The sequence below is a fragment of the Coturnix japonica genome, chromosome 16 (genome assembly GCF_054131305.1).
Source record: "Coturnix japonica strain WE chromosome 16, WE-NBRP24, whole genome shotgun sequence".
NCBI lineage: Eukaryota > Metazoa > Chordata > Aves > Galliformes > Phasianidae > Coturnix > Coturnix japonica.
In genome coordinates this window covers 1,857,925-1,870,608 of record NC_140678.1, presented here as the reverse complement: position 1 = coordinate 1,870,608, position 12,684 = coordinate 1,857,925, and the positions used below count along the sequence as shown (strand labels likewise).

The 12,684-nt window shown below is 52.2% G+C and overlaps 1 protein-coding gene across 4 annotated transcripts; it reads right to left on the bottom strand.

Moving 5' to 3' along the window:
* Positions 1–2,652: 2,652 nt before the first annotated feature.
* On the bottom strand, positions 2,653–11,775 carry MAP2K2 (mitogen-activated protein kinase kinase 2). 4 transcript variants are annotated; one of them, XM_015886633.2, is made up of 11 exons: positions 11,647–11,775; positions 10,233–10,497; positions 8,895–9,041; positions 8,178–8,255; positions 7,690–7,741; positions 7,470–7,594; positions 6,450–6,663; positions 5,989–6,053; positions 5,665–5,726; positions 5,103–5,148; positions 2,653–4,200 (listed from the first exon to the last, which is right to left on the bottom strand). In XM_015886633.2, the coding sequence occupies exons 1-11, from the start codon at positions 11,772–11,774 to the stop codon at positions 4,090–4,092; spliced, it is 1,293 nt and encodes a 430-aa protein (XP_015742119.2). In that variant the 5' UTR covers position 11,775; the 3' UTR covers positions 2,653–4,089. The 4 variants fall into 4 exon arrangements, with proteins under 4 accessions (XP_015742119.2, XP_015742120.2, XP_015742121.1 ...); XM_015886634.2 differs by having other exon boundaries at positions 10,233–10,443; XM_015886635.3 differs by having other exon boundaries at positions 11,651–11,751.
* Positions 11,776–12,684: the final 909 nt, after the last annotated feature.

Below are 12,684 nucleotides of genomic sequence, written 5' to 3'. Positions count from 1 at the left end.
GAAACACATCAATTCAAACCCTCAGATCTCACTGCTGCCAGGTTATAATTAATTCCTATTTGCAGCTCAGTCCAATTTCCTTCACGCAGCCTCCCAATTCAATCCAATTGCCGTATGAGATTTCTGTAATCACTAATCTTATCATGTCCATCAGCGTGAAGTGAGAACGCTGCAATTAGCGGGGCTGGGAGCAGAGCCGCGTGGAGCAGCAGGTGATGTGATGCAGGGTGAGTATTTACTTCACCTGTGCCAGGGTAAAGATGGTGCTTGGCCAGGTCTGTCCCTTCTCTATTTCCATCCTGGCTATGGTTGCAGGAGCTCATACAGCAGCAAAATGATGTTGGCCTGGTAAATGGGCTCAGCTCCCCAGCAGCAGGGCTGCTCCTGCTTCACTTCTCACCCCAGCTGAGCCTTCCCCACCCAGCTCCCAAAGGGGAACCTGAGGCTCAGCAGAGATGCAGCAATACAAGGATGTGCTGCGATGTTCCCCCCTAACCCAGGACTCCCCACACCCCCTTCTATCCCCCTATATCCAGGGGTCAGCCCTCTAGAAAGGCAGCACCTGGATGCTGATGCTGAGCCAAGAAACGTGACGTTGATGCCGGCGAAGTGTCCTTAAACAGAACCATCTGCTCCACTCTTTGTCACAACAGTAGGAGTTAGAGATGAAGTGTCAGCCTGGCGTGCTGGATTTCCTGGCTCTGCTCACCACCACTCCCTTTCACAGCCCAGCTCAAGCTCTGCTCGCTCCGTTCCTGAGCAGACGGAGGCTCAGTCTTCAGGGGCAGGAAGAAGCTGCTCGCATCCCGCCTGCCCTCCCACGGAGTGCTGCCAGCCTTTTGCCAGTTGTGCATAGAGAAAGGCTGTTCATACTGCTGTGACACCCCAGGAGGGCTGAGCTGGGTTAAGGGATGAGAACACACCCAACCTGATGTGATTATGGGGACACCCAGCTCCTCTGAATCGGCCCCATCTCCAAGGTGAGGTTTGTGGGGGATCCCGCTTTGCACAGTGCCTGTTTTATGGACAATCTGTTCTCCTCCCACCATTGCTGGCTGCCTGCCCGCTGCTTGCTCCCAGCAGAGGCGTCGGGAGATGGGATCAGAGCTGCTCCTGTGGGTGCCTCAAAGCCATGGGGGTCCTTCTCTGAGCCTGCCTTTATTTAGGGAACAGCTTCTTCCTTGGGGCTGGGGCAGAAGATGCCCATTGAGGTTGGGGGGCTCACACAGGTATGATTATAGGGTACACTGATTGGCTCACTGCTGCTTCTGGGGTTACCTACAAAGAAGCTCAGATACCCCATGTTACCCTGGGGGGGATCTAAGAGGGTGACAGGATGACACCTCATCCATAACTCCTACTGTTGTGACAAAGAGTGGAGCAGATGGTTCTATTTAAGGACACTTCAGCATCAACATCACGTTCCTTGGCTCACTGTTGGCATCCAGGTGCTGTTTCCCTGCTGACCCCTGGCTATGAGGGGCAATGCTGGAATAGAGAGGTGTAGGGGGGGGGACACATCAGTGCATCCTTGCATTGCTGCATCTCTGCTGAGCCTCAGGCTCCCTTTCAGGAGCTGATGGGGGAAGGCTAAGCTAGGGGGGAGAAATGAAGCAGGAGCCGCCCTGATGCTGGGGAGCTGAACCCATTTCCTAGGCCAGTATCATAGCATCATCTCACTGCTGTACGAGGTCCTGCTTAGCCAGAGCTCAGTGGATGCTCTACAGCATAGCGGAGCCACATAGCGGCACCTGCTGGCTCGGTGGGTATGGAAACAGTGATAGGGGAGGGGAAGAGATTGGGAAATCAACAGGGAAAAGCATTGGGAACCACAAGAAATACTCATTGTGGCAGTATATGGGGATGGGGCATGGCTTTGGGGACGGGTTTGGGGTCACACTGCCTCTTTGCCCTCTTCTTATTGCTAATGTACTTATGCTTATGGGGTAGAGTGTGTCAGATTGGGGTGGTAGAGGGGGACAGCAAGGGGGTTGCTCACCAATGCATATGACACAACATCATCCTGAGAAGCAGCACAGAGTGAAGAGTCCAGCCATGGTTGCCTAGGGGGAAAACGGGCAATACAAGGCCATGAGATCACCTGCATCTTAATTCACACCAAGTTGCTCTGAGTGTTTGATAGAATCCACTGCAGAGCACATGAGGCATCCCACTGGCTCTGGGGTACCCTAAGGGCACACTGGGGAGCCTCTACAGCACCCAAAGAATGCTGAGATAGGCAGGGACTACACTAGGATGCCCTAAAGGCAGCCCTCAGAGCCCCCAGATCTCTCCTGAAGATGGGAATAATCCAATACCACCTGCAAGAGGTGCCAGGCACCATGCCAGGCAATGGGGGTCCCCCAAACCCCACACTGATGGGGTCTCTGCAGGGGTATAACTCCAAGGTTGGATGAGCCCAGGGCACCCAGCTAAGCTCAGCCTCACTCTATAATGAATACACTCAGCATCCAGCAACCCTAGAGGAGGATTTATGGCACAGTGCCTTCCTTATTGCTCACATCCATCCTGCTGGGACAGGGCAGCCCAGTGCCAGGATAATTGGGGGGGATCTGTTCCATGAGGAGCTGCCAGAGTCTGGGCACACAAGAGTTAAAGCTGAGCAGGAGAAATCAGAAGAGAATAGGCCTGTAAATGTAAAGTGCCTTTTATTATTATTATTTTTTTTCCATGATGAAAATATTTAGTTAGAAAATAAAACAAAATGCTCAAAAAGCCACAAATAAACCCTGACACTTTATGAATTGCCCACCTCCCCACCTGGAACCTAAGAGGCAAAAAAACAACAGTAACTGCCCAGTGCATTTTGCTGCCAGCCCCCCTACCCCAGCCAGGCAATGGGGATGGGGCTGTGATTTGGGTTAAGAAGGCAACATATTTCCTTCTGAAGGGTGATAATACCAGGCCTGACCCGTTAGGAGATGAGGCTTTAAGGCATAATCAGCCCTGAGGGGATGGGGGTGAACGTATGGTGATGGTTCATCCCTGACATCAACAGAGCCCTCATCCTTCCTGAGGCAGGAGGACACGCAGCAACTCAGGTGTGGGGTAAAGAGCATAGAGGGCACAAGGGAGCCTTTAAAAACCCTAAAGCTTTAGGACAGAGCATGAGAAGGCTGAACCCCCCAGCAAGACTCAGCCCCTCCATGGTCCCAGCTGCCACCAAACCCACATAGTGCCAGACCCCAGGCCTTGGCTTGGGAAGGTGGGGGGCAGCTGGAGGGGGGAAAGCCTACAGTCCAGTGGGGTCTTCAGGATTGCTCTGCCTGAGGCACAGCAAACCCAGGGATGGATCCTGCCCGAGGCACCAAACCTGCTGCCTGCACTGCAAGGGGCTGAGCAGGGTGATGTGAAGCAGGAGGGACAGCAGAGCCCACCTTTCCTTTCTGAGCCAGCAGCTCAGCCTGCACTCAGAAGCTCGAGACAATTCATCAGTGCACCAGAACAGGCTGTAAAACAACCCAATTAACAACAGAAGTCAAACCACAAGTGCCTCCTCCCTCTTACCCACAGAGAGTCCAGCACCCAGCTCAGCCCTAAGCAATGCCACAGCCTTATGGCACAGCACCTGCCATGGCTGGAGATACTGTGAGGTGTCTCCCCTCTCCATGCTCTAAGCCCAGGAGCAGACAAAGCCCCCTCCCCACAGCCCCCTGCCCATCCCCTACCACCAGCTCACACACACACACATACACCAGTGCACACGTCTTATTTTCTTTTAAACCCAAGTGAACATGTTTCCAAAAAGAAAACCAAAAAAAAAAAAAAAAAAGAGAGAAAAAAAAATATAACATAAGCAGCACATTTCCCAAGTGTCAAAGAGCTCCAAAGCTGGAGCAGAGGCCCAGGACACCCCCCAGACCAACAGAAACCAAGCCCATGTTTGCATGGGGATGAGGGAAAGGAGGTGGAGGGGGAGGGGGGCAGCTGATTAACATTTCCAAGTGATGGTGCTTTGCTGGTGGGATGCGAGAAGGGGCTGGGGAGAAGGAAGAAGGGCAGTTCTGTTGTGTACTGAAGGGCAGGAAACAGTGGCAGAGGCAGATGTACTGACACCAGGCTTGGCCATCACACGGCAGCACGGGTGGGTGTGCTGGGCTGGTTTAACCTCAGTGTTTTGCAGAGCCAGCCGGCGAAATCCACCTCCTCCACTTCAGAGCGTTTGATGAAGGTGTGATTCTGCAAGGGAAGCAAAGCAAGGTTAGGAAGGCACACTGTTAGCATGCAACTATGTGCTCCCCACAGCAATGATTTCCACCTCCAGCAGAACACCACAATCCCTGGCCCCTTTCTCAGAGCTTTTTTGGGGGGGTGGCCTTACACTGTTGGCTGGACCCCAGCAAAGCCAATGGATCCAAGGCCACAGCTTGGGCTGCTTTCAGGCCCAGACAGTAGATCTGGAGAGTAGTACCTAAATATTTGCTACTTACAGCCCTATGGCTGGGTTTTAAAGTCAGTGCATCTCTTGCCTGGCCATGAAACTCAGGGCATGCAGGAGAGCTGAAGTGCAAAGCCTACGTGCTGCATCCCCAGAGCAACCCCTAAGTGCTATGGTGTAGACAGAACCAGGCTGGTATAGGTTCAGAACTACAGATCCTGAGCTCAGCCCAGTCCCAGCAAACCCTAATCCCCCCTCCAACCAAGGAGAGGGGCAGAGCAGGGTGACCACAAAACAAGGATAAGGAGCAGGGACATAAGGATGTGGGCTGCTGCTTTTGCAAGGGGCAGCAGGGGGCAGGCTGAGGAAGAAAAGGTTCATGGGGATAAGCTGAGCTCTTCTACACTGCTCAAGAGGCAAAGGTTTGTCCCAGGCACCTTCGCAGACATGGAGAGGTGCTGGAGCCATCAGGTTTCCCATCCTGGGCTCTGCTGGGGAGGGACAGCAGGCTCTCAGGGGTTAGATGACATCACTGCCTTTGAGACAAAGGTAAGTGAGTCAACTCCATCTCCCAGGCTGGATTTGGTTCTCAGGCACAGCCAGGGGAGTTTCCAGCCTTTAGAGCTGGAAGGGATGGGATGAAGCAGCAGCTTGCAGATCTGGTGCCACCCAGTGTACAAAGAAGATTGTTCTTCCCATTTACCATCAGCATCTTCAAATCTGCCCGTTCCGCTGGATTCTTAATTAAGCTGAAATGAGAAGAACAAGAGAGCAAAAGCAGCACTGAGACACTTCTTGTAAGAAACTGCTTATCTGTCTGGAGAGGACTCCAGCTTCACTAAAGCCACGCTGCCTCCTGCCTGCCTTCCCCACACCAGCAGTATGGACGATGCTTAGATAGCATTGTCTGCAGCTCCAGCACCCTGGATTCCAGACAGAGCTGCAAGATCCACCACTTCTGGATTGCACAGACAAACTGTGTAACCATTTGAAGAGATGAATGGTTTTCTAACAGCCAGTCTCTTTTAATGGAGATGGCAGCAGCATCCCCAGGCTCAGAGGGTCTTGAAGTCAGTGGTGTTTGCAGGGTGCCTGGAAGATTGTGGGGCGAGCTAAAGGGGTTAACTACAAATAAACCACTTTTATTCCAGCCCTTCCCAAGGCAGAAGTTCCCAGCATAGTGCAGGACCTTGCTGCAGCCAAGCCAGTTTCAGTCACAAACAGAAACACAGACTGTGTTTCAGTCACAAACAGAAAATCCTTACCATTTATTTACAAACTCCTGGAAATCTTGTGTGAAAACTCCATTTGGCAACTTGGGAGGTGGCTGCAGGGAGAGGAGAAAGTGTTAATGGGTCAAAACATACATGTCTCAAAGCACAGCTTTCAGTTAAGGTTTGTCCAAAGCCACGTCCCTCCAAGCTGCTCCTTTCCCATTCAATCAGTGGCCAACAGGATTTTGGTGCAGTTTGGAGGGGCCCTATTGATAAGCCCCTGTCAAGCAAAGGTTTTTGAGCCTATTCTTGACCTGGCAGTGTGGACACAACACCAACCCAGGGGAGCAGAACCTACAGTAGTGCAATGCTCACCTCATTAACTATATAGTCCAGCAGTTCAAAGATGGCCATTGCAGGTCGGCTGTCCATTCCATGGCCTGTGTGGTTAAGATGAAAGAAATACTGGTGAGAAGAGACACCAAAGGGCTTCATTTCAAGCAAAGAAAACCCACATTGTGGGACTTCTGGTGGGAGAAGCAGAGGGCACCAAGTTGGGAATGAACCCATGGTTAAAAATATCCCCCAAATCACTTCCTAAGCTCCCCATATAAGACCACAACCCCACAGGCTTTCAGGATTAGAAACCTCCATAGCAGAGCTGGATTCTCCTATAGCACAGACATAGCTCTGCCTGCAGGAAAGAGTGAGTTGAGAACCCTCCCTCCCCACAACCTCATCCACAACAGCTCTTGCTAACCCAGCCACACCAACAGAACCCATCCCCATGCCCCTACACCTGCATGTTGCATCCAATACATACAACAGCCCCTTACCACTAATGGGGCGTCCTGGAGGCCTGGCCCTTGGTGAGACGCTGTGAGACTCTCCCTCTGCCCCATCCACCACAGGACGGCCAAATATTGCTTCCAGTTCCTTGGAGTCTGGTGGGGGTATTGGGTACCTTCCAATTGAAAGCTCCACCAATGACAGACCCATACTCCAGATGTCAGACTGGACTGAGTAATGAGTGCCCTGCAACCGTTCAGGCTGGAAGGAAAGAGAACAAGACAACACAGTGGTAAGAAACCTAAAGCATCCTCTCTATGAGCAGGTGTCCTCCAAGCAGCTAGCACTCCTGATACCTGCAAAGGAAGCACTTCTAGGGGGTGTGGGAGCTTCCAAGTCACATCAAACACAAAGCACTTGCACACAACTAACCAACAGATAGATAGAGCTGAGCAGCCTTTGCAGTTGATTATACTCTGGATTTCTGAGCGAGCTGAGATCTCAATTTTGTTGCAGGAAAGATTAAGCAGTTTTCTTTTTCCTGTTTATTCCTGTTAATATCTGAGAGTAATCAGAGGAGCAGAAAATCCCACTGTGATAAAAAGGCTAAAAGCTAATAAAAATCAATGCAAGCCATCTATACTGGTTACTATGTGTGAGCTTTGCAGGCCCAATGGTTTAGAGCATAGGGGACATCACCCTTAAATACACCATCTAACTATATAAAATATATTAAAGAACCATTCCCAAAATACAAGAGGAGCTCAGTCCTCAGTACAGAAGCACCAGCAGCTTTGCTAACAAAGCTCCTGCTTGCTTACAGCTGCAGCACATGGTGTGGGCAGCAGACATGCATCTTCTTTCCTATCCAGACAGAGGACCAGAGCCAGCAACTGCATGTGGTTGAAGCATAGATGAAGGAGGGAGGGTGTCAGCACAGGACAAGCTTTGCATATAGAAAGACATTTTGGAACCCACAAACACTTGCTGAAAGAGAATGGAAGCACCCATAGGAGCAGCCAAGCTGAACCCAAACTGTAATAACCCACTTAAAAAGTTGAACTTACAGACATGTAGGACCGAGTTCCCACAAAAGAGTTTGCCATGGAGTCAATGAGCTGACCACTGACCCCAAAATCACACAGCTTAATCTCTCCTCGAGAGTTAACCAGGATGTTGGAAGGCTTCACATCTGGCAACAGTGAGAGAGAAGAGTGTGAACATGGCTCTGGGTAAAGCACAGGGCTCCTCCAGCATAGGCAGCTATTGTTAGGTTCCTCCTCTCACCTCTGTGCATGATTTGGTGCTTCTCTCTCAGATAGGCCAAACCTCTCAGGACCTAGAAGAGAGCCAAAGGAAGGGTAAGAACTCAGAAGCAAAGAGCTTTGCCTTCAGTAAGACACATTGCATAAACTTCAGTGCTGCCACACCACAGCTCTGTGAGGAAAGCCTCCCTGTGGTGACTAAGCACTTCAAGTTTTGCAACTGATCACCGTGGATGGGAGCGAGCAATGGCCACTGTTTAGATTCAGAGAGCAAAAACCAACCCCTAACGTGACAATCACAAGTCTTGGGTTTATTGCACGAGGAAGTTTCTGACTAGCACCAAACAGTGCAACACCAAAGGATGGGAGCTATGGAGAGTGCTTAGGAATCTGCTTCCCATCTCACAGAGCACCATCTCCTGCCCAACTTCAGGATGGGAAAGCACATATGGAGGAATGAAGCAAGCTTCCTATGGTTGTACAAGTATTTTGTCACCCACAGCGACTCACCGCTATACTGACTTTCCCCAGTATTTCCTCAGGGATTCTTTTGGCTTCTTTCAACACTTGATCCAGGGAACCACCATCCTGAAAGTAAGAAAACCACTGAGTTATCAGCACGCCAACAAGCAGCAAAGCATTCAGCCATACAAACACATCCATATTGGATTGGTGGTATAAGAGAGGTAACACAGCATCCCAACTCAGTGGACTACATCAATATCAAGCACACTCCTACAGCAGAAAAAGATCTCTGGTGATCAGAGCTCAAGCTTCTCATTGAGAACTACTTGAATCCTATCAGCTCCGTTTCTTGCTGTTAGCTTTTAAGCTTCTTTTCCCTCGGCAATAATCACAAAGATGAGGCTGCCAGCATCATTGTGGAGGAATGACAACACTTGTGACAGGGACAAGAAAAGATGCATTGCACTTGACAGTGAGCTCTGCAGAGTGATGGGTTTACAACATTACTGGCTGGCCACCCCCTAAACTTCTGCTTCCTAAGAAGACTTGATGCCTGACATTTAGATGCCCTAAGTAGGAGCATGGAGATTCTAACCTGAGCTCAGCAGCCTTGTTGAACACTGAGCACTCAGAGCAAGGAGCCACTGCAATGAGTGCCAGCACACTGAGCTACTTCACCTGGATGGCATAAAGATCCAGTTGGGAACAATACTGGGAGCAGCCATTTGGAGAAGGGGTGTATGTGGGGGGAGGTGGACTTACCATGTGCTCCATGCAGATGGAAATCTCTCCATCGCTGTAGAAGGCTCCATAGAAACCCACAATGTACGGGGAATTACACTCATGCAGCACCTGCAGCTCTCGGATAATCTGATTCCTGATGGCCGGTTTGATTTCTAGATGAATCAGCTGACAAGAAAAATGATTAAAGAAAAGGGTGTAATGCCTAAAGGAAACAAAAACCAACCTTACAGGAAGCACGTGAACAAGCAAGTGTGAGCATTGGAAAGAAAGGGAAATGCTTTCAAAACTGAGGATATAGGGTCAAGCTGTGCAGCCTGTTAGCAAGTGCAGCACCTACAAGCCTGTGTAATACATTGAGATCACCCAGGGCATGGAATAGAAAGGAAAAGTCAGAAGCTGGCTGCAGATCTGACTCAGCAACGTGGACATTTTCACAAGCTTTGTAGGTGTTGTGAGAACAGCTGCTCTTATATCAAGGAAACTACATGAAGTGAAGAAAAAAAACAACCAACACATTCACATGTTTGTGCACGTGAAAGGGTAAATGCTTTATTCCTTGGGCTCCACACAGAGGCAGCTAACAGCTGTGGAAGGGAAGCCATGAAGCCTAGGAAACATGGCAGGTTAGAAAGCAGCTGCTGTAAGTATAAGCCCTAGGATACCCAGGCAAGGTTCTCAACACAGCACTCCCAATGATCTCAAAACCATCTAATTACAAAATAATGCCCCAGCGGAGGACTCACAGAGCCCCACTCCAAGCAAAGCCACCTGGAAAACCTACTAGTTCACGATACCCACTAAGTCATCCCCACAGCAGGTCTTCCAAGGAAGCTGTCCTATATATAAGCAATTGTATTGCCTTCACTGAGCACTGCCTTTTCTAATAGGCAGACAAAGCATCTCCTGTTTCTCTATTACAAGACACTGCAGTAAAAGACATCTCCCATAAGCCGACCTCAGAGAGAAACAGCTGTCAGGCCAGGTTCACAAGGCTGCCTGGAATTATTAAGCAAGGGATGTGTGCATGCTAAACTCAGGTGTGTGCAGGGTCAGCCATGCATCTCTCTACCTGCTGCCACACTGAGCCCTCATTAGCCATCACCCTCAGAAACCCCATTTCCTGGTAAAAGAACGAACTCATGTTCTCACAGCAGGCATTGCAAAACCCTGTGACCTGCTGTGATGCAGACTTCCCCTCCCAGGAGATGGCCCACAGCCAGGCAGAGGAGCCAGAAAGCTTATAGAAATTAAGGCTCTGTACATTAGTGCCAACTCAGGTGCTTTACATGCAGGTGGAGCAGTACAGACAGCCTGGTTGGACCCTGCTCCCTATCAATGCATCTCCTGCCCCCTTACCTTCCGTGCCATAATGAGCCCCGAGGGTTTATGTTGCACTTTGGTGACCACACCACCATTGCCAGCCCCCAGCTCGGAGATCCTCTCAAAGTCATCATCCTTCAGCTCTCCCACTTTAGCTTTCTGAGTGAGGAAAGCTTCCAAACGCTTCTTCTGCTGCTCATCCAACTCCAGCTCCTCCAGCTTCTTCTGTAGGTCCACCAGGTTAGCCCTGCAGGAGATGATGGGGGCATCAGTCTGTGGGGGTCCTGAGAAAGCCTGTCCTCTGTTGACAGGGGCAAAACACGGCTCATAAGGGAACAGAAGCCCCATCCCACACGAACTCAGCCCAAACCCCTGTTATAGTTAAGGGCCAACCTCTCCTAACATGGAAAGCCATGCTTGGCCTTCTCAATGAATCACAACAGCTCTGCACATACCCACCAACCCCCTGCTCTACCCACAGCCGAACACAAAGGGGATCCTGTGTTCCCCAACACCTGCTCCACACACACACACTCCAACCATCCTCTAACATTTGCTGCCCCAACCCCCACCCAGGGCAGTGGGTCAGGAAGGGCTCCCTGCAGCCCCAACGACCACCCCCCATCCCTTCTTCTCCCAGCCCAACGACCCCCCCTCCTCTCCCCCCCCAGCCCCAAAAACCCCTTCTCCTTTCTCCCTCCCCAGCCCCAACGACCCCCTCCTCTCCCCACCTCCAGCCCCAACGACCCCCTTCTCCTTCCCCCCTCAGCCCCAAGACCCCCCTCTCTCCCCCCCCAGCCCCAAAGACCCCCCTCTTCCTTCCCCCCCGAGCCCCAACGACCCCCCCCACCTTTCCCCCTCCCCAGCTCCAACGACCCCCTTCTCCTTCCCTCCCCCCAGCTCCAAAAACCCATTCACCTTTCTCCCTTCCCAGCCCCAACGACCCCCATCCTCTCCCCCCTCCCAGCCCAACGACCCCCCTCCTCCTTCCCCCCCCCAGCCCCCACAACCCTCCCCCTCCTATCCCCCCCAGCCCCCACGACCCTCCCCCTCCTTTCTCCCCACAGCCCCAACGACCCCCTTCTCCTTCCCCCCCCCCCCCAGCCCCCACGACCCCCCCTCCTTTCCCCCCCCAGCCCAACGACCCCCTTCTCCTTCCCCCCCCCAGCCCCAAAGACCCCCCTCTCCTTCCCCCCCCCATGTGCTCTGCTCCTCCTCCCCCCATTGCCCAGCCCTGCTCCCCTCTGCCCTTCCCCACTTCATCCCATCCCAACTGAGGACGAGATCACTCTATACCCAGCCCCATTTCCCATACAGCCCCCATCCAAGCAGACCCCATCCCAACCCCATCCCAACCCCATTCCCCGTTCAACCCCCAGGCCCAACACACCCCCAACCCTTAACTCTCCCAACACGGCAGGGTCCGGACGGGTCCCCCACCACCACTCACTCACTCTGCGGATCCTCCAGGCCCTGGTCCCTCAATGGGGCTGGGGGTGATGGTGAGGGCCGGTAACACCGGCTTCCTCTTGGCCGGCATGGCCGGGCCGCGCCTGCGGGCCGAGCGGGGCGGAGCATCAAGCCAAAGGGGCGGAATCAATAGGGGGGTGATGGCTGCAGCGCCCCCTGGTGGTGACCTCCGGGAGCGCAGCGTGGTGGCAGCGTGGTGGTAGGGAGGAGGGGATGGACTTTGCTCGGTGCAAGGAGTTCCCGTCTCCGCTGTTGGGCCATAAAATGAGGCGTGAAGGAGGTGCCCTCCATCCTACAGGTCCCTCCTGGACATAGTGCGTTGTACAGGAGATAAGCCTGATGTTGTAGCCTTGTACCCGTGGCACGCAGCGTGGTCATAAGCTCACCGGGCACGAGGGAGAGGTGGGGGCTGGCTGTGCCATGAACCATAGGGATCTATAGGGTGGGTTCTGCTGGGATCTGGCCATGCCCATCCAAAGCCATAACCCCCAGCTGCAATATAAGATACCCACCATCATCGTAGGAGGGTGAGGCAATGTGAGATACCCACCATCATCATAGGAGGGTGAGGCAATGTGAGATACCCACCATCATCATAGGAGGGTGAAGGATATGGCAGGCAGTGAACCCCTCACCCCATTGATCCATAGGGAAACTGAGGCACAGCTGAGCCCATAAGGATCGTGAACATCAGTGGGGATTAACACATATTATAGAGAAGCAGCGTATGGTTGAATCCAAGTCAACGTCTTCCCCAGACATCACAACGCCTATAGGGTGTGATTAATGCTGATGCACTCAGCTGAAAAAGGGAAATATTACCCCCAAAGTGGGGGAAAGTTCATGGGCACTTACAGAGCCTGGACTTCGCCCATCAGCCCAGGCCCCTCCTGCCCCGCTCGGCATAGGAGGACAAAACCATTTGGCTAATAAGTTACGGAGCACCCAAGGGCCTTCCCTTTGCCATTGCATATTGGCGGCCCCAATCAGGACACGGGTGATTTTGCAATCTTGGTCA

Coding starts and splice junctions, on each gene's coding strand:
- MAP2K2 (XM_015886633.2), bottom strand. CDS start 11,774: ATGCTCCGCCCCGCTCGGCCCGCAGGCGCGGCCCGGCCATGCCGGCCA. Junction 9,042..10,232: donor GGCTCATTATGGCACGGAAG/GTAAGGGGGCAG, acceptor TTTTCTTGTCAG/CTGATTCATCTAGAAATCAA. Junction 6,054..6,449: donor TCCAGGACGCCCCATTAGTG/GTAAGGGGCTGT, acceptor TTAACCACACAG/GCCATGGAATGGACAGCCGA.